The sequence below is a fragment of the Harpia harpyja genome, chromosome 1 (genome assembly GCF_026419915.1).
Source record: "Harpia harpyja isolate bHarHar1 chromosome 1, bHarHar1 primary haplotype, whole genome shotgun sequence".
NCBI lineage: Eukaryota > Metazoa > Chordata > Aves > Accipitriformes > Accipitridae > Harpia > Harpia harpyja.
The window spans coordinates 108,864,044-108,884,090 of NC_068940.1; the positions used below are offsets into that span (position 1 = coordinate 108,864,044).

Genomic DNA, 20,047 nt, shown 5'->3' on the forward strand with positions numbered 1-20,047 from the left:
CCCTGCAACGCCGTCCCTGCCGTCAGCCTCTGTGAGAGCCTTGGTGCCGCGCAGCCCCAGGTGCCGCAGCCAGCGGCTGGCCTTGGCACGTGGCGCTCACGCCAAGCCGCAGCGCAGTGCCGTGCCAACCCGCGGGCGCCGAGATGCCGCCGGCTCAGCAAGGGAAGGAGGCACGTGGTCCAGGGATGCAGCTCTGGCCCTGAAGGTCAGGAAGAGCTCGAGACTGAGCCAGAAATTCACCTGCTTTCACCCGAGCCTAAGCTCAGGCCTGGATTTAAGCTTAAGGGAGACCCTCCTGTCCCAGCCCGGCCCCCAGGCCAGGCTCACTCCATGGTACGGCCCCGACGCTTCCCAGGACAGAGGAGCCAGGAGCCTGCTGTGAGAAAGCTTTTATTTTAAATAACCTCAAAAAAATAGAATTGCAAGGACCTGAAATGCTGCTGGAAGGGAACGGAGGGGAGGAGGGTGGCATGTCTGCCCTGGGGGGGGGGGGGGTGGGCAAGGAGGGGATGGGGGCAGACACCCACCCTGGCCTGCTAGATTTTGGGTGCCGGGACCCCTCTGCCAGGCAGCTCCCACCCAGCTGCTTCATCGGCTCAGGGTGCCTCACCCCAGCTGAAACTCCAGTTGTGACAGTCCCAGTGTCCCCTCAGCTGCCGCCCTGGCCCCTGGCAGATGACAAAGCCTTTCCTTATGCTACCCCCCCTAGGATACACCCCCAAAATGCAGGCGAGTAGCTGGGCGCTGGCAGCGAGCGGCGCGGCACTGAGCTTGGCTCCGGTAACACCATCCCCTGTTTTCAAGGCAGGTCTTTGCCCAACGGTCGCAGCCGCAAGGCTCCGCAGCCGAGCACAGCGAGACACGGTTCCTACGCCACAGCTGGGGCATGGCTGCCGGCATGCGGGAGGGGAGCGGTGGGACAACGGCTTCCCTCAGACACAGCAGGCAAGATTCGTTTCCCCTTTTGGATAAAACGCCCTTCAAAGCAAGAACAGCTTTCAGGCGCACAGTTCCCGTTTCTAAAGCTCTGCCCCGACATCCCTTCCCCAGGCACCTGGCGAAGCGGCTCCGCAGCTTCGCCTCCCAGTGTCACGGGCTCTGCCACACTCACGGGGAAGCGGAGATGCCAGGCAAGCCCCAGCAAGCAACCGGTGCCCCCCGCTGCTGCCGGCAGCCCCGCGGCAGCTGGGACACCATGCTGGGCAGGGAAATGGGTAGACATCACCACCGCAAGCTACCGCAATGGCTCCGGCAGACTACAGCCGCTACTGCTCTCCCGGCGTGTCTGGGTTACCTATTCAGAAGTTAATTGAATACCAGAAAGAGGTGCTAGTCAGAAAGATTATCCACAGAGCAAGTAGAGAAGCACAAGCTACACCCCCCCTTCCCCACCCCACCCCTCACCCTGCACGGCTCCTCCGGGCTTGGAGGAGAGGCTTCTCCCGGGTCCCTTTCGGAAGCAGAGGTGAGCCAAGACGCTTCCAGGCTGTCTTCCCGGCTGTTTCCCATTTTCACGGTGCTCACCCAGCTCCTCTGCTCTACCCCCGGGGAAGCCACAGGCTGGATCCTGCTGCGTTTGGCTGGGGAGCATCGGCAGGAGGTCACCTCCACGGCAAAAAGGGCCCTGGCACCTCTCCCCAGCTCGCCTTGCCTCCTGCGGCTCGCTCCTCCCGCCCAGCCAAGCTGTTCCTCCTCTGCCCAGGCCGGTGGGCAGCTGACGGCGGGAGTCTCGGCTCTCCATCCCAAACGCGTCCTTGTGGAATGACATCCAGTCCGGAAGAGAAGGATGGAGGGTTCTGGGAGAAGCTTTTGACCCACAGAGGCCCCTCGCTGCCCCACGGCTGTCTCTGGGTCTGTGTGTCACCCACCGAACCTGGAGGCAGGAGCAGGCAGGCGTGCCGCTGCTGGGCCTGCTGCACGACGGAAGAGGTTTTTAAGCCAAGGGATCCTGGATCCCAAGCTCCTCCTGCTCCCTACAGCCCGTGCAGCCGCAGCAGGAGCAAACACTGCGGATCCTGGGTCCTGTCACTGCTCCTCAGCTCCATACCCTCTATAGATTTGGTATGTTCATGAGACAGAAAGCTCACACGGCACATCTGAGTCCACCTCCTGCTTCACCCCATCCGATACCCGCCTGTAGGGTCCTCTGAGCCTCCTGTTCCCAAAACCACCACGCTCCTCCCGAGTCCCCACCACCACCACCACGTCCTGGCAAGCACCACGAGTCCCAGCTTGCGGCTTTCCCTCGGCACTGTCCTCATTTGGTCAGTGATCGGTCCTCAGCGTGAGCTGCCGCTGCTTTAGGTTTGGTGTCTTTTAGTGCAAGGCTGATGAGGTCCAGTCCCTCGCCCGGAGGCAGGTTTTCGGCAGCCTGCGCAGGCATTACAAGCAGCTGGGGCACGGCGAGGGTTTCTCTTCACCGTGCGCTCTCTCAGGCACTCTCAGGACTCGTTTCTCCTCAAAGCTTCTGCCGCAGCCACCATACTTGCACCAGAGCTCCGCTCGGCAGTCGGGCTGGGGCTTCAGGAGCAGCTGCCGCTGGCTCACGCAGTCAGCACAGCAGCACTGCGGCGGCAGGCTCGGCGGCTTCGGGCTCAAGCCTTCCCCTCCCTCGGTGCACTTACAGGGGCACTGCCCTGCGGGTCCCTCCTGCGGGTGGTGGGAGCCAGACACGAGGTGGTGGTCTTCTTGCATCAGCTGCAGGAGGATGTCTGCTGCCCCGGAGGGGCTCTCCGGTCTGTTGGGGGGCTGCGTTCCTGGCCGAAGCTCCTCCCGAGCCAGCGATCCGTGAGCAGCTCCACGAGAGCAGGGGGGCAGCAGCATGCTGGGGGGGTCAGACCCCTTTCCCAGGGGTGTGCTGCTCCCGTCCGACTCCTCTGGGTGCGCCGGGCACGTCCCCTCGCAGCAGGAGGGCGGGATGCCACCGGTGTGCGTCCTGCGGTGCCGGAGGAGGTGAGCCTTCTGGCTGAAGCCCTTCCCGCACTCGGCACAGCGAAACGGCCGCTCGCCAGTGTGGGTCCTCTGGTGAACGGCCAGATTCACCTTCTGCCGGAATCGCTTCCCGCACTCGGCGCAGGCGTGCGGCCGCTCCCCGGCGTGGCCCTGCCGGTGCAGCTGCAGCTCCCCGTGCTCCTCGAAGGTCTCCCCACAGAGTGAGCAGGGATAGGGGCTGCCGGGGTGGGTCTGCAGGCCAGGGGCCTGGCCCGGCTCGCTCTGGGGTCTCTCCGCTGCGTGCACGCGCTGGTGGACCCGCAGGGAGAGCTTGCTCTTGAAGCGCTTGGGACACTCCAGGCACGTGAAGGGCTGCCTGCCGGTGTGGGTCTTCTGGTGGGCGATGAGGTTGGGCTTCTGGGCGAAGCGCTTGCCGCACTGGGGGCAGGCGAAGGGGCGTTCCCCCGTGTGCGTGCGGTAGTGGGTCACCAGATTCCCCTTCTGGTTGAAGCGCCGGCCGCAGACGCCGCAGGTGAAGGGACGCTCGCCGGTGTGGATGCGCTGGTGGGTCACCAAGTTGGTCTTCAGGCTGAACCTCTTCCCGCAGACGTCGCAGCGGTACGGCCCTCTGCCCCGGTGGTTTTGCCGGTGCTTTACCAAACGCTCGTATTGGGCAAAGCTTCGCCCGCACTCGGGGCACACCCAGGCCCTCCCCTCCACCTGCTTCTCCTGGGAAGCTTTGGGGGACAGCTCATCACCGGAGCTTTTGTCGTGCTCAGGGCACGGGTAGGACTTCTGCCCGATGTGGGTCTTCTGGTGGGCCACGAGGGAAAGCCACAGGCCGAAGCTATTGCCGCACTGGTTACAGATGAAGGGCTTCTCCACCCCGGGGGCCGGGGGAGCTGGGGGGGTCGCATCCCCGAGGACAGGCTGCACCCCCAGGTGCCCCAGGAGGTGCGGGCCGTGGCTGAAGGCTGCCGCGCACCCGCCGGGAGCCTCGGCGGCAGGGCTGTGCTGCGGCCGGAGGAGAGTCACCTTCTGGCAAAACCCCTCCCCACACTGGACGCAGGGGAAGGTCTGCTCACCCAGGGGGGCTTGCTGGTGCGGCAGGAGCGGCTCCTTGGGGGGAAAGCTCTTCTCCGTACACGAGTACAGCTCTTGGCCCTCAGCGATCTTCTGAACGGGCAGCGTTGGCATGGGGCTGAAGGGGGCCTCCGGCTCGGGACCCCCGGGCTGGAGCAGGGTGGGCGCAGCCCCGTAGGGGAGGCCGGCAGCCGGGCTGCGGCCCGGGCAGCGCCGCTGGCGCGGGGCATGAGTCTTCTGATGGGCTTTGAGGGAGACTTTGTCCTTGAAGCACTTCTGGCACTGCCCGCAGGGGTAGGGACGGAGGTCCGTGTGGGTGCTCTGGTGCGTCACCAGGTTGGTTTTCTGGGTGAAGCGCTTGCCACACTGGGTGCAGGCGAAGGGGCGCTCCCCCGTGTGCACGCGGTAGTGGGTCACCAGGTTGGTCTTCTGGTTGAAGCTCCTGCCGCAGAGGAAGCAGGTGAAGGGACGCTCCCCGGTGTGGATCCTCCGGTGGGTGATGAGGTTGGGCTTCTGTCGGAAGCTCTTCCCGCACTCGGGGCAGACAAAGGGGGTGTCCTCCTGGTAATTCCTCTGCTGGGATCGCAGCTTCGGCTTGCTGGAAGTGCCGTCCTCCTGCTCACCCCCAGCCAGCGCCTTTTCCCCGGCAGCATGGATCCGCTGGTGGGCCAGGAGGTTGGCCTTCTGGCTGAAGCTCTTGCCGCATTGGGCACAGGGGAAGGGGCGCTCCCCTGTGTGCACGCGGCGGTGGGTCAGGAGGTTGGGCCGCTGGCTGAAGCTCTTCCCGCAGTCCCCACACCTGTAGGGTTTCTCTCCGGTGTGGATCCTCTCGTGCGTGATGAGGCTTTGCTTCTGACGGAAACCTTTCCCACACTGGGCGCAGCGGAAAGGGCCGGCGCCGAGCTGCGGCACCCAGCAGGCCACTCGGGTGGACAGCGGGCTGAGGCCGGCGGTGCCGTCTCTCTCCATGCCCGCCCGCTCAGGTGCACGCTGCCCACCATGAAACCAGCGGCTGGAACTGCTGGCGGCTGCAGGATACAGCTCCAGGGAGCCGGCAGCTCCCCCGGGTTTCTCCTCGGGCTGTTCGACTTTATTCACTCGACCAGGCTCAACTAGATTTCAAAAAGATTCAAGATATTAATTTCAGAGTCTTTCATAGAATCACAGAACAGCTCAAGTTGGAAGGGACCCATAAGGATCAGCGAGTCCAACTCCCTGCTCCTCGCAGGACTACCTAAAACTAAATCATTGCAGTTTATAACACCCTAAAGGAGCAGAACCTTTCCCAGAGCCCGCTCCACCCCTGACTCGCTGAGAGTAGCGCTGGCAGCAGCCACGATAGCAAAAACTTGCCATTAACTGGCCCAAAATGGCCTTTTCCCACAAGAGGAACATCCCTCGCCAAGGCCGGCTTCCCACCGCTCCCACAGCCTCTGCTGGGACACGCGGAGCACCTACCCGCACAGGGGCTCACGAGGATCTTGCTCTCCTCCTGCATCTGTTGGCCTTCGGCGTACGGCTCCTCCGACTGTTTAATACCGAACAAACCACCGGGCTTGAAAAATCTGTAGCCTGGTTGAAGGAATAAGAGCTGGTCACCATGAACTGTCACACTGCAAAACATGCGTTCGGCATAGACATCGTTATGCTGGAGATGCCTGCGTTAATTCACAAATAAGCTAAAATTAACGAAGCCTGGGGGCATCGCTTTCATCTATTTTAAGCTTCTGCTGCCTGACGTATAATTAAAGATAAAAGGAAATACCAGCACCAGGCTCCCTCCTCCTGGCAAGGCAAAAGGTGGGAAGGAGCGCCAGTCCTTGGAAAACGACTCTTTCCAGAGTCTTTCGCACGCTCACCCCAGGTAGCCTTAGATCCCGCGTAACGCTTTTATGATCGGATTTCAAAGGCTACCACAAAAATGCGATTAGTTCCAACCTGAGCCGCCCAAGCAGAAGAGAAATCTCCATCTTTAGCAGAGGAGCTCGGCTGGCAGAGGGGCTGAAGGACCTTCTCCAGGCTGGGGATTCCTTGCAATGGTGCCACATTTGCATACATTTACATACGATCTGTGCGTCACCCACTGCGTTCCCCCACCATGGCCAAGAGCAGTCAGGCGGACTTGGTGTTACCGCAGGACTGACTGTACTCTGGAGAATGCACAAGCCCCCGCCCTACACCGGCAAAGCCTGCCCGGCGCGGTGCTGCCTGCCTGCCGCTCGCTGTTCTCGGTGGTCACCTGTGCAGGGGTCGGACGGGATCTCCGCGCTGACAGCATCCAGCTCGTGTCCGGCTCTCGGCCCCTCGCTCAGCCTGGGGTAAGGGAGCAGGTTCAGGGCGTGGGCGGGCTGGTCCAGGAGAGAGGAGAAGAGTTTCAGCAGATGGCCATCGCTTTTTGGGGGCTTGTTTCTTTAGGTTTTTTGGCCAGCAGGACTAGGGCAGTGATTGTTCCCCTGTACTCGGCACTGGTGAGACCACACCTCGAGTCCTGTGTTCAGTTTTGGGCCCCTCACTAAAGGAAAGACATGGAGGTGCTGGAGTGTGTCCAGAGAAGGGCAACGAAGCTGGTGAAGGGTCTACAGCACAAGTCTTATGAGGAGCGGCTGAGGGACCTGGGGTTGTTTAGTCTGGAGAAAAGGAGGCTGAGGGGAGACCTTATCGCTCTCTACAACTACCTGAAAGGAGGCTGTAGTGAGGTGGGGGTCGGTCCCTTCTCCCAAGTAACAAGCGATAAGACAGTAAGAAACAGCCTCAAGTTGCGCCAGGAGAGGTTTAGATTGAAGATTAGGAAAAGTTTTTTCACCAAAAGAGCTGTCAAGCACTGGAACAGGCTGCCCAGGGAAGGGATTGAGTCACCATCCCTGGGGGTATATTTAAATAGATGTGTAGATGCAGCGCTTAGGGACATGGTTTAGTGGTGGATCTGGCAGTGTTAGGTTAAGGGTTGGACTCGATGATCCTAACCGTCTTTTCCAACCTCAGTGGTTCTGTGATCCAAAGGACGGGCAGTGGGCTTTCAGATCAGCACCCAACACCCACGGGCCCCCACCAGCGAGATCTGCCCCACAGTGAGGTGTGCGCCTTGCCCGGGGCCGACAGGCACGCCACACTGCTTTAAACGCCCAGGCCCTCAGAAAGCCCTCGCACCCCCTTGAACCTGAACTTGAGAGCTAACAGGGTCCTGGCTCAGCAGGATCACCACCAAGGCGTTCTCCATTCACTCCGGATCCACAGGAGTGCAGCCAGGAGAAATCCCGGACCCCTTTCCCTGCAAAGGGCTGGGAAAAGCTGTTCTGGCACTGGAGAAAGGGCTGGTTCTGCCCAGCACTGCTGCCCCTGAGCCCCTCCATACAGTGTGTCAAAAGGCAGCTCTAATCCTTCAGGAAAGGAGCAGGAGCAGGGAGGTACAGGCAGAGTGAGTAGGCAGAGGGGTGGGAGGGCAGGGCTCTGGGCAGGCACCAGGGCTCAGAGTGACACCTCCTGCTTTTCCGCTGACTTATTTTGGCACAGGAAAGCTGCTTCTCCTCTGTGCCTCAGTTTCCTCATCAGCGAGAGCATCGCTTGACAGAAACCCTCAACTGGAGCTCACTAAGGGCTCACACGCTCACTACCCCCTCTAATGAGATCCCTTGGTTCCAAGCAGATCCCTCACCTGGGTGTGATCACCCAGCCAGGATCGGGACCGAACGAGGGAACCTCTATAAGGAGCCAAAGCAGCTTTTCCCGGGAAGCTTGACACCCAATCTGCCCATCTTCCCTCCCCAGGATTCCTCTCTTCTTCCCTCAGAACTCCTCCGTAGCTTGGCAGGAGTGCAAGGAGAGCAGATGGCAGAAGACAGAGCCTAGCCTGCGCTCTGGCGGCTGCCGTAACTTTAAGAAGCGCCAATTTAAAAGAAAAAGTCTCACACAGGGCTAACGTGGCTCCTTGGGTGTCGGTATTTCTAAATGACGAGGAGAAAAGCACCAGAAGACTTCCCAACCCCTGGGAAAACCCCAACAGAGCCCCCCCCAAAATGTCGCAGCATGAAAGAGGAGCAGGGGTTCCTCCCAACCGCCCCGGCACCGCACTCTGCTCTGCCTCAGAGGAGCACGGTCAGGGCTGGTCCCGCTCCGGCCTTTCCCCCAGGGACGGAGGGGAAGCCGCTGCCCGCCCCCACCCTGCTGCCCTGCACGTACCTGGGGTGCTCCCCCTGCAGACATCGCTCCCCTCGGGGCTGCCCGGCGAGGGGAGAGGACATCAGCTCCAGGGAGAGCGTGGGGCGGCGGCTGTCCTTCCCCTCCGCCTTCCGCCACGGTCGCGGGCTCCGATCTTCCCCGACTTCCTCCAAATGGCTGCTGCGGGTCCCTGGGAGAGTGAGAGAGAGGAGCCGGTGAGTGGGGGAAACGGCGCGGCACGGCGAGAGGCAAAGCTGGAGGAGCTCGACCGCCTCGGGAGAAGCTCCGCTGGCGTCTGTATCCCTCCTCCTCCTCCGAGTTATTTTAGGGGAGCGGAAGGCACTGACCCCCGGGGTCTGGCCCGGATTCATTCTGTTTACAGCAAAGCTTCCCTGCAGGCAGCGCTACTGGGATTTGTAGTTCACGCCGAGAGGCCTGTCACCACAAGCCGAGTGCTGCCTGCAGCCGTGGGCACGGGGAACTACAGCTCCCGGCAGCCTGGAAGCCAGCCCCGGCGTGGCCTCGCCCTGCCGCAGCGAGCGGGCAACGGCAAAGGCGCAGCCCTGCCCGCTCCTGTGCTGTGGGGAAGCGAGGGTCGCCCAGCCCGGCTCTGACCAACCTCCCTTGCCAAAACCCGGTCTGAGATCAACCAGCAAAATGCCTTCTTGCTCAATTTTGGTCGGAAAGGAACGTCTCACCCGCCTTTTCTGGAGGTGCCTGGCCTGTTCCCTCCTCTCCAAGCATCCCGTGCCTCGAGGAGGCGGCTAACGCAGTGACGATGCTTCGAAGAAGGGCCTCCCCCCCACCATGTGCAAGTCTCACATCACCCTTTAAAAGCCCTGGCAGCGATCAGGATGCTTTGACGAACACCTGGGCTTAATTAGAACTATTTTTAGAATCTGGCCGGCGAGAGAAGTGCCGGCTGCGGAGCCGTGCCGCGTGGGAGCCGGCTGGGATCCCAACCCTCCCTGGCAGCGTACTGCGTTCAGGGGTTTGGGATCCTCCGGTACGGATGCCCATCGAGGGGCACGTCCCGGGGCGCTGTCACAGCAGCGGGACGCAGCTCTCCGCCACGTGAGGCATTGTTAGCCCCTGATCATTAAATCCCACCAAGCACTGATGATCCTGTGGCCAGCTCAGCCCCCAGCAAGCGGCCCCACCAGCGCCTTGTCTACATGTTTAACCGAGCCGCATCGCTCCCCGGGGTGTTACAGACACGGCGCAGCCAAGGAGAAGCAGGAACTGTGTGCCGGGGTGGGACAGCGTGGGGTAATTCTCCAAGGCTCGCTGGAGCAGCGGGCAGAAGGCGGCAGGGGCGCAGGCAGGCCTCGAGCCCGCGCAGCCTCATGCCCACAGCACAACCCGGCCCCTCGGCAGCGAGTGAACCCCACCAAGAGCACCCCAAAGGGAAGAGCCAGCTCGGGGGCAGCAGGGGGGGAGAACCCCATCCAAACCCATGAAAATCCGCCCCCGCCCCGGCCTCGAATCCGTTTACAAGCCGGGAGGCCCCGAGCCTGCGGGCAGGCTCCCGTGGCGCAGGCAGGTGGGGAGAGGGGGCCGGGGCTGCGGCGATGGGCGAGAGGCCGCGGAGGCGGGCGGCACGGCGGCTAAAATCCGGAGAGGGGTCCAGAGCAGCCGGTTGCGGCTGGGTCGCGGGGACAGGGTGGCGGCGGCGTTCTCCGTCGGTTTTCCGGTCCCAGATCCCGTTTCTAACGGCCCTGGGAAATCACGAAGCTTTTCCCGCCTCTCCCTCGAAGGCGAACGTGGCGAGGGCACGGCGATGGTGGGGGGGGGGGGGCACGGCCCGGGGGTACCGGCAGCGTCGCCCACCCCCCGGCGGGGAGCCCTGCGGCCCCGCGGGCACCGGCAGCCGGTGCTGCCCGGCGGCGGGAGGCCGTTACCGCGGCGGGGCTGTCCCCGGGGGTAACGGTTTTACCGAGGAAAGCCCCCCCTTCCCCCCCGCCCCCCCCCGGTCTCACCGCTCGGGGCCCCTCACCGTGACCACCCCCCCCCCAAACCCCGGGCCGCTCGTTACCATGGCGACCCCCCCCCCCCCCCCCAGGCCCCCGAGCCGCCTCCCCGGGGGAAACTCACGGGCGGAGGATGTCCCGCGACACGATGACGTTAACCGCGGCGGTGACGTAGGAGCGGCGGGAGGAAGCGGCCACGCCCGCCGCCTACGCCAGAGCACTTCCGGGTCAGCGGGGCGTGTCCCGCGGCGGCACCCGTAATGGGGGGGCGTGGCGGGAGCGCCCTCTGCCGGCGACGCCGGGCGCGGCACCATCGAGCCGCCTGGCGCGCTGCCAGAGCGGCCACCGGCGCCATCATAGAGTGTCCCGAGGCGGGCCAGAGTGTCGTGTGTGCCCCCCCCCCCCCCCCCCCCCCCCCACCGCCGTTCGCCGTGTCACCGCCGCCCCAGGCCCCGGCCTTCCTCCTCCTCCTCCTCCTCCCCCTCCTCATCGTCCCGGCCTCTGCTCGGTGGCCTTGAGGGGCAGCCGGAGCCGCTGCGGAGGCCGTGGGGGCAGGCGGTGACCACCGGCCCCTCTCTCTCGGGGTGCGGGGAGCCATGTCCCACACCGGGGCGGGGGGGGACGGACAGGGACACCCGCGGCCTCGGCCGCACTTCGGCCATTCGACTTTGTTTTGGGGACGTTTGTCCTCCCAACACCCCCCCAGCACCCACGTCCCGCTCTGGGGGAGGAGGCCTCGCTCCCCGACCCCCCCCCCCCCACGACACCGGCCGCGGGCCTGGGGAGCCCCGGGGCTCGGCGGCACTGCGGCGGCGGCTTTCGGGTGCCGCGGGGCGTTCAGATCCTCACAGCGGCACGTGGGAAGGGAACGCTGGAGGCACGGAGAGGCTCGGCAGGGCAGGACGGAGCCGTGGGGAGTGACCGTGAGAGTGCGAACCCCCCCCCATGCCCGACGCTGCCGGCTGCCCCCCCAAGACATGGGCTGCCGTTCTTCTTTTGTCTGGTGTGGCTTTTTGCCCCACCACCCCGGCTGGGGGAGAGCCAGCACCCCCGGGCAGCACCACCTCCCTCCCCGCCACGCTGGCTCGCCCCGTGTCAGGGCAGGGCGGGCAGGGGAGAAGCCTTTCGGGGGTCCCTGACCGTGGTGGTGACGGTCAGCTGCCTGGCAAGAGCTGCCGGCACCAAGCCCGAGCAGCTCTTCTGTCCCAGGTGGGAGATCCACTCCCCTCCCGGCCCCTCGGCACCCCTTCCCGGGTGGCAGGAGGCTACGCGCGAGCCTCGCATTTTCCTGGGTTGATGCCGGTATCCCCGCCGCCTGTACGCGTGCCGGCCGGCCGCCGGCGGTAGCTGTGTCCGGCCCCTCCTCCCCGTGGCCATGCCAGAGGGGCCGTGCCGGAGCGGGGGGCCGTGCAAGCAGCCTGCGGGGCCAGCCTGGGGGCGGAAAAAGGGCAGTTCCCAGGAAATCGGTTAATGAAAGACCAAAACCACCAGCGGGTCGATCGGCGAGGCTCTCTGGGGTCAGGCAGCCCCGGCAGCCCCCCGCCGCAGGGATGAGGTTCCCACTAGCCCTCTGCCTGGGCTTGGTGGCCCTGGCCACCGCCAGCCAGTCCCCGCTGCAGCGGCGGGTGGTGAAGGAAGTGCTGGAATATTTCCACAGCCGCAGCAACGTGCAGTTCTTCTTCAAGGAGCAGGCGGTGGAAGGGGCTGTCGAGCGGGTGAGCGCCAGGGGCTGCGGGCACCCTCGGCCCCCCAGGAGGGCTGCTGCTGCGGGGGGAGGAGGGGGGGAGATGGCGGCCGAATCCCCGGCCCGGCATCGGCAGGGTGGGCAGGGAGGGGGTCGGGGTGTCACGGAGGGAAGTGGGTGCCAGGGTGTTCCGGAGGAGGGACGGCTGGGTGCGAGGACGGACCCGCTGACACGGACGGTGCAGGCAGGCTGGTCATCGGGGACTTACGGGCAGGGGCTGGCAGAGCTCAGCTACTCATTAACTGTGCCACGGCCGGCCACGGGGTGAGCGGCTGCTGGTGCCTGGCCATCCTGGTGTAGCCAGGAGCACTGACAGCGGTGGCTCAGACATGCCTGTTCCTCAGGAGGGGCTGGGGGCTGCAGGGACCCTCCAGTTTGGGCCACTTGCCCATGTTGGGAGCCACCTTGTAGGGTCCCAGAGAGGTTGTTCCCGGGGGCTGGATTTACCCTCGGGGCTGCGAGGGGTTGGGGTCCCTCTGCTCCCCCTCTCCGCACTGACTGCAGCACAGTACGAGCTCTTGGCCCCACGTTGGCTGCCCTGTCCCCTCCCGTCCCCCCCTGCAGCTGACAGACTGTCCCTCTCTCCCCCCAGGAAGACCCCTCGGGGACGTTTGTCCAGTTGCGCGTCAGCCTGGTGCAGACGGCCTGTGGGAAGAGGGCACCGCGGCGGCAGAACTGCAGGACCCTGGAGAACCGGGTGAGTCGGGGCTGCCGGACAGCATGTCCCCCTCCCTTGGGCCACATCCCGTGGGGACGCGGCACCTCTGCCTCCCCCAGACCCCTCCGCCTGCCCCGTCCCTCTGCCACGCTGCCGCGTGTGCCGGGGAGGGCTGGAGGTGATGATGGTTCCTGGCAGCGGTGACGCGGCCATGCCCGGCGCTGTCCTCCTGCCATGCCATGGCGAGTGGCAGGGACGTCCCCAGGCCTGGCAGGGTGGGGGGCTGGCCAGGACCCACTGGGGGTCCCTGGGGGGCTGGGGCGGTGACGTGCTGTGCTCTCTCCCCAGAGGAAGCCGACCTGCCTGGCTTGCTACAAGTTTGACAGCGGTGATGTCCCCAAGGTGCTGGACAAGTACCAGAACTGCGGCCCCAGCCATCACCTGGCAGTGAAGGTGAGCTGTCCCCCGGGCACCGGCACGGGTTCCCGCCGGCTGCCGGGACCCTTTCGGTGCCGTGGTGGGTGCCAGCCCGTGTGCTCTGCCCCGCAGGAGATCAAACACCGAGACGAGGCGGAGTGCAGGGCGGTGGAGGAGGCCGGCAAGTCGGTGGACGTGCTTTACCTCCCCGGCATGTACGCCTTCTCCAAGGGGCTGCCAGCCTAGGCGGCCGTCCCCACGTCCCCACACGGTAGGTGCCGGGGACGGCGGGGTTGGGCGGGGAACGCGCAGCCCTCTCCTGCTGGAAGAGCTCCGGCAGAGCTCCGGCATCCCCTGGTGCTGGTAGGATGTGGATGCTTCTCCACTAAGAGTGGAGCCAGACTGGGGTCCCCCTCCAGGTGCTGGGGACTGTCCTTGGCTGGGAGAAACCCCCCCAGGACATCTCCAGCCAGGTCTGCTGCCTCTGGGGCATGCTGACCCTGGGCACAGGGTGACAGGGACAAGGTCACCGGTGGGTGTGGGGGTGTGTGTGAGTGCACAGACACGTGCGGGGGGGGTTCCTCCCGCAGCCAGCCCCTTCCTGTGTCCCCTCTCCAGGCCACCATCTCCACCAGCCCGAGGAGACGGACGCTGCCACGGGGGACCGGCCCGGCCCCCCCCGCTTGCCACCCCCCAGCACTGTGTGACCAAAGGACGGTCCTGGACACGTTCCCTCCCCACCTGCCCCCCAGCTCACCAGTAAACCCCGGCTCTGGCTCCCGCTGTCGCCGCTGTTATTCCCAGCGGGGATCGCTGTGGGTGGGGGGACCCGGGGTGGGCTCAGTCCCACGTCCCTCCAGCCATGGGAGCTCCGTGCCAGCTTCCCCTCCAGCACTGGGTGCGTCACCCCCTGCCCGTTGTCCCCAGCCCAGAAGGAGGGACAGGGACGCGGTGGGTCCAGGCAGAGCAGTGGGTAGAAGCGAGTCCCCCCCCCGGCTGCTTGGGGCCCAGGGCAATGCAGCAGAGAGGCATGTTGGAGGATGGCATGCCTTTACTGCACAGCCCCGTGACGTCCCCTGGTCCCCGCGATGTCCCCCGGTCCCCAAGTGCAGCCTCCCCAGCCCCACAGTCTCTCCTCTGGGCTGGAAAGCTCAGGGCTGGCTCCAAAATCCCTAAGGACATCTCTGCTCCTGCTGTGGCTCTGCAGGGGACAGGGAGCCCCAATTCCCCGTCCCGGAGCCCCTGAGGGGTGATGGAGCACCCGGAGCGCCAGCCCCAGCACCCCTGGCTGTGTGGGATGCTGCTCTGGCGCAGCGCGGGGCTCAGGCAGCCCCCCCAGCCCGCAGGAGAGGCCGGGTTCCCTGCGGCTCCTCTGGCATCCCTCCGGCGAGGGCTGGGCCGGGATGGCGGCGGCGCGTGCGTGGGGGTCTCCTCTTGTGGGACCAGGGGGTCTCGCGGCTCAGAAGACGAAGGAGTTGGCGTCAGGTCGGCCGCTCAGCGCCCGCTCCGCCTGGGCGATGGTGTCGTCGGCACGGCGGCTCAGCTCCCGGCACTCCTGCAGCACCTCCCCGAACTGCTTGTAGGCCTCCTCCATGATGGAGCTGCGCCGGGGCGGCCGCGGCTCCCAGAAACTCGCCTCCACCCAGGGCTGAGCCGCACGGGGCGGTTCGGTACCGGTACCGGCGCCGCCGCCGCGTCCCAGCGAGCTGTCGAGATCCCGGCAGAGCTGGTAGAGCTCGCTGCCGCGACCGGACACCCGCTCGCCGTCGATGGCTTTGAGGCCGGGGAACATGTCCGCCAAGGCGGCGCGGTAAGCCGGGGCGGCGCAGAGAGGGTTGGCGAGGCGGGCGAGGGGGTCTCGCAGGCGCAGGCTCTCCAGGCGCCGCAGCCCCGTCAGGCAGCGCAGCTGCTGCAGGCTGCTCACCAGGTTACCGGCGACGTTGAGGCTCTGGAGGTTGTGGCAGGAGCCGAGCGGCTCCAGGCTGGCGACGCGGTTGCGGGAGAGGTTGAGGACGGCGAGGGACTTGAGGGCGGCCAGCGGTCCCAGCTGGGCGATGGCGTTGCCGGAGAGGTCCAGCCACTCCAGGTTGGCGCAGTCGCCCAGGCAGCCCAGGTGGGCGATGCCGCGGCCCCGCAGCTTCAGCAGCAGGATGGACTCCAGCGCGAACTCCCCGGTGCTGGCCTTCAGCAGCTGGGGGGTGATCCGCACCCCCCCCCTCCTCCTCCTCCTCCTCCTCCTCTTCCTCCTCCTCCACCTCGGCCTCCCCGTGTCCCTCCATCCCCCCCCGGATCCGCTCGGCTCCTGCGGCTAAGGGAGAAGGGGGGGGGGGGGAACACCGGCGGGGGGGGGTCGGGGCCTGCCCCGTGTCCCCCGGGACCCCCCCGGGCTGCGGGGGGGGGGGGGCCGGAGCCCGGCCAGAGACGATGGAAGCGCGGGGGGGCGGCCCGGCTCGTCCACAGCTCACCCGTGGGGTGCCCTGGGGGTGCGGGGACACGCGTGGGACCCAGACCCCGTGAGGTAGCCCCCCCCGCCCCGGTGCCCCCCGCCCGCACTCACCGCACGGCGGCTCCCGGCGGCCCCCGCGGCCCCGCCTCCCCCCCCCCCCCGTTGCCGCGGAGACGAGCGGCCGCCCCGGCCCCCGCCGCCTCCCCCGGCGGACCGGGCAACCCGGCCCCCTCCCTCCCTCCCCGCGTCCCACGGCAGCCGCACGCCACCCACGCCACGACCCCGCCGCCCCTCCGGTATTCCGCAACGGTCGGAGACGCTCCTGCGGGGGGGGGGGGGGGGGGGGGCCGGGCTCCTGCACACGGGTGGGGCAGGGACCCACGGCCCCGGCGAGGGGCTCCCACCGGCCGGCAGCGCCGCCGGAGCCGGGCACCGGCACCGGCTGCTTCCCGGTGTCGGCCCGGGGCCCGGTGGCACCGCGGCTCTGCCAGCCCGCGCAGCCCTTCTCGCCCCCACGGCCCGGGCCCGAGACGCCCCCCAGGAAAATCGAACAAAAGTCAGTTTATTGGCAGTTTTGGCTCGTTCCGACCGCGGCGGAGCCCCCCCGGGTGGGTCGGTGCCCCTCTGCCTTGCAGCACCCCGCGCGCAGCCCTGCCGACTAGCACCACGGCGCGGAGACCCCCCCTCTCCCGGGGATGGGACGGGGCTCCCCCGGAACCCCGACACCTCCCACAGCGGCCCCGGCACGGAGCTCGGCGCGGGCCAGCCCTCGCTCCGAGGTTTTTAAGACCATTTCAGAGCCGAGGTTCTTCCACCGGCCACGTCGCCTCCCGCACCCCTGGAAGCCGCCCTGCGTGCCATGTGCCGCGGGAGAACGGCGCTGGAGCTGACCGGCAGCAGGAGGACCCTGCCTGGCTGAGCGGCCGCGGGCAGGGATGGTATCCGCAGGCAGGAGCCGGCAGCGAGCCCCAAGGGAGGGTCCCCGGCCCAGGAGAAGGGTGCCGAGGGCACGGGCACGTCCCGGCGCTCAGCCCCTGGCGCTCAGGGGCAGAGGGTGGCAGGGGCCGGGGCGGCGGGGGCCGGCCAGCTCTGCCGGGGCGCGGCGGTGGCGGCAGCGGCGTGGGTGCGCTCGTGGCGCAGCAGATGCGTTTTGCGGCTGAAGCTCTTGCCGCACTGGGTGCAGATGTAGGGCCGGTGGCCGGTGTGCACCGCCTGGTGCCGCGCCAGGTTGGTCTTGGAGCTGAAGCGCTTGCTGCACTGGGCGCAGGCGTGGGGCCGGGTGCCGGTGTGCACCGCCTGGTGCCGGGCCAGGTGGGACTTTCGGCTGAAGCCCCGGCCGCACTGCTCGCAGGCGAAGGGGCCGGGCGCCGGCGTGCGCCTTGGCGTGGGCGATGAGGTTGGGCCGGGAGCTGAAGCAGCGGCCGCACTGGGGGCAGGCGAAGGGGCGCTCGCCGGTGTGCACCCGCAGGTGCCGCAGGAGGTGCTGGTTGTGGGCGAAGCCGCGGGCGCAGTGGGGGCAGGCGAAGGGGCCGCTCGCCGGTGTGGGTGCGCTGGTGCGTGGTCAGGTTGGGCTTGTGGCTGAAGGTCTTCTCGCAGTGGGGGCAGGCGTAGGGCTTCAGCCCCATGTGCCCCCGCAGATGCGCCGTCAGGTGCCGCTTGTCGCTGAAGCCGCGGCCGCACTCGGCGCAGGCGAAGGGCCGTCCCTCCCGGTGCAGCCGGCGGTGGGACGCCAGGTTCTTCTTCCAGCTGAAGCTCTTCCCGCACTCGGGGCAGGGGAAGGGCTTCTGCTCGGCGGGGACCCCCCCGTCCCCGTCCCCCGGCGCCGGCTCGGCGTGCAGCTGCTGGTGCCGGAGGAGATGCTGCTTGTGGGCGAAGCAGCGACCGCAGCGGGCGCAGGGGAAGGGCCGCTCGCCGGTGTGGGTACGCTGGTGCCGCACCAGGTGGGTTTTCTTGCGGAAGCGGCGGCCGCACTCGGGGCAGGGGAAGGGCCGCTCGCCCGTGTGCGTCTTCTGGTGGGACCGCAGGTGGATCTTCTGGCGGAAGCAGCGGCCGCACTGGCTGCAGGGGAAGGGCCGCTCGCCCGTGTGCACCCGCAGGTGCCGGGTCAGGTGCGCCTTCTTCCCGAAGCCCTTCCCGCACTGGGCGCAGGCAAAGGGGCGCGGGGGGGCCGGGGTCCCGCAGCCCCCGCAGGGCCGGGGCTCGCCCTCGCCCGCCGGCAGCCGCAGGCTGAGCCGCGCCTGGAAGCAGCGCTCGCAGCCGTCGGCGCCGGCACCGGCCGGGCTCTGGCCCAGCAGCGGCCAGGGCGGCAGGGCGAAGGCGGGCAGCCCGCCGTAACCCAGCTCCTCCGGGCACGGCTGCTCTGGCTTGCAGGCGCCCGTGCAGCCCGGCACGCCGGCGGCATGGAGGAAGGCGCCGGCCGGGGGCTGCCCCGCCAGCAGGGCTTCGGTGCCGGGGCCGGCCGGCCACTCCTCATACTCCTCCTCCACCTTCACCTTCCTCACCAGCCAGTCCTCTGTGGGGCACACGCGGCAGAGCGGTGGGGACGTGCGCTCCCCTCGGCACACGCAGCACCTCTCGGCACGCCCCACGCTAAGGACGGGTGACTCCGGCACCGCCACCGGCAATGAGGACGGAACGACCGTCACCGCGCAGCCCCAGTGTGCCCAGCAGCCAAAGGGCTGTGGCCGGAGCTCCGGGCGCATGGCGGGGCTGTGCCATGCCATCCGGTGGGTTTGCCGCGTGCTGGCAGCGCCGGCACGTGCCCTCACCTGAGCAGCTGTGCTCCAGGCCCCCCAGCTCCCCCGCAGCCCCCGGCTCCTCTCCGTCGCCCTCGGGGATCGCCTCCGCCTTGGGGACTACCAGCCGTGCTGGGGAGACAAAGGGGGCAAAGCCAGGGTACCCCCCCGGCTCCGGGACGGCCCCTCGCGCTGCGGGGACCCCGGGAGACCCCCGGGAGCAGAGGGAGGGCAGGGGGACAGGCAGGGGGACGGGCAGGACCGCCTCGGCGCCCACCTGAGCCGGCGCAGCCCGGTGCCTCCATCTCCTCCGCCCGCTCTGCCAGCGGGACCGGCTCCGGCTTGGCCATGGGGGAACCTGCACAGGGTGGGACGGGACCAGGCTGAGCCCCCCGAAAGCCCCTACCTGCGCCCAAAAACCTGCCCTGGTGGTGCCTGCCCGCTGCCGGGGATGGGCACCCCCCCATCTCCCACCTTGCCCAGCCCTGGGGGTGGCAGAAGCGGGGCTGGGACCCCCGGCAGCAGCGGGCACGTACCCAGGGCGTGCAGGGCGTCGAAGCTCTCCCTCATGGCACGGGTCCGGTGCGGGTCCGGCGCGGGTCCGGCGCTCGGCGGGGCTGGGCTGCTGTGGGTGGGTGGGTGCGTGGGAGAAACAGCAAGGGTCCCCGGGGGGTTCAAGCGGGGAGCCCCCACCCCAGCCCCCCGCCCCGTGGCCCCAGCTCAGGGGGTGTCAGCGGGGAGGGGGGCAAATGGACGGGGGGTGCTGGGGGTCCCCAGCCAGCCCTCAGCCCCCCGCCCCGGGGACGCGTCCCGGGGAGTCGCCCACCGCTGGCACCAGCGGGGCGGCCCCTCCGCGGGCCCCCCTCTCGCCCCCCCCCCGCCCTTCCCGGCCCCCCCACTGTCCCCCTGTGCCCCCCCGCAGCCCCCCGTACCCCCACCCGAGCCCTTCTTGCCCCCTCCCCCGTCCCTCAGTCCCCCCCAGCCCTCCCGCTCCGCACCACCCTGCGCTTCCCGGTCCCCCCCCCCCGCCATCCTGTCCCGCCCCCCCGGCCCCCCCCCCCCCCTTCCTGCCCCGGCACAGCCCTGCCTCTCCCTCCCCCCCCGCCCTTCCTGCCCCCCGTCCCCCCCCCTCCCAGCCCCCCCCCGCCCCGCGCTCCCGCTCCCCCCGCCGGTCCCCGGTCCCGGTCCCGGTCCCGGTCCCGGTCCCGGTGCCGGTGCCGATCCCGCACGCACCCCGGTCCCCGCCCCGCCCCGCCGCGCCCGCCGCCGTGGCCTCGGGGCGGGGGCCGGTTCTCCCGCCGCCCCCCTACCTGCTCCGCCGCCCCCGCCGCCCCCGCCGCCGCCGCGGGGCTCCGCCTCGCCCGCGGTGGCCGCCGGTCCCCCCGCCCCCGCCGCCCTCCGCCCGTTCCCCCCCCCCCTCCCCGGCCGCCACCGGGGCACCGGCAGCGCCGCCGGGGCCGGTTCCTCCCGCCGGGCTCCGCTGCGCGGTACCGGGACACCGGGAGACACCGGGAACAGGGGACACCGGGCACCGGGACTACATCTCCCGGCAGCCCGCCGCGCCGCCGTCCGCCCGCCCCCCCGTGCTGTGCCGAGCCGAGCCGCCGTGTCGCCCCCCCCCCCCCCCCCCCCCCGGCCCCGTGCTGTACCGAACCGCCCCGCCGCTGCCCCGGAGAACCGGGTCCTGCCCGCCCCCCCCCCCCGGGGGGGACACGGGCACGGCTTGGGGACGGGGACAGGGCAGGGGGATGGGGGCGTGGGGCGCGGGACAGGGAGAGGGGGACACGGGGGGGGCACGGCCGGGGGGATGGAGGTGGTGGGGGGACACGGGACAGTGACATAGGGACACGGGGGGGGCACGGCCGGCGGGGTGAAAGTGGTGTGGGGACACGGGGGGGACACGGGACA

At 68.4% G+C, this 20,047-nt stretch overlaps 3 protein-coding genes across 3 annotated transcripts; 1 reads left to right on the forward strand and 2 right to left on the reverse strand.

The window, feature by feature from the left end:
* Window positions 1–372: 372 nt before the first annotated feature.
* Window positions 373–18,996, reverse strand: LOC128151985 (zinc finger protein 850-like). The gene is given in 8 exon segments (XM_052809885.1): window positions 373–4,575; window positions 4,663–4,917; window positions 16,524–16,763; window positions 16,765–16,932; window positions 16,934–17,916; window positions 18,167–18,271; window positions 18,417–18,497; window positions 18,676–18,996. Coding segments are annotated over 8 exon segments (4,059 nt in total). The 5' UTR covers window positions 18,710–18,996; the 3' UTR covers window positions 373–2,382.
* Window positions 11,569–13,735, forward strand: RARRES2 (retinoic acid receptor responder 2). Its single transcript, XM_052809864.1, has 5 exons — window positions 11,569–11,854; window positions 12,476–12,580; window positions 12,890–12,994; window positions 13,091–13,229; window positions 13,577–13,735. The coding sequence occupies exons 1-4, from the start codon at window positions 11,690–11,692 to the stop codon at window positions 13,202–13,204; spliced, it is 489 nt and encodes a 162-aa protein (XP_052665824.1). The 5' UTR covers window positions 11,569–11,689; the 3' UTR covers window positions 13,205–13,229; window positions 13,577–13,735.
* Window positions 13,992–15,237, reverse strand: LRRC61 (leucine rich repeat containing 61). The gene is given in 2 exon segments (XM_052809820.1): window positions 13,992–15,173; window positions 15,175–15,237. Coding segments are annotated over 2 exon segments (819 nt in total). The 3' UTR covers window positions 13,992–14,417.
* Window positions 18,997–20,047: the final 1,051 nt, after the last annotated feature.

What these genes read in the sequence shown, in the direction of transcription:
- RARRES2 (XM_052809864.1), top strand. Translation starts at nt 11,690, where the DNA reads ATGAGGTTCCCACTAGCCCTCTGCCTGGGCTTGGTGGCCCTGGCCACC. An exon ending in TGGAAGGGGCTGTCGAGCGG is followed by an intron (nt 11,855 to 12,475) that starts GTGAGCGCCAGG and finishes CTCTCCCCCCAG; the next exon opens with GAAGACCCCTCGGGGACGTT. An exon ending in GCCATCACCTGGCAGTGAAG is followed by an intron (nt 12,995 to 13,090) that starts GTGAGCTGTCCC and finishes TCTGCCCCGCAG; the next exon opens with GAGATCAAACACCGAGACGA.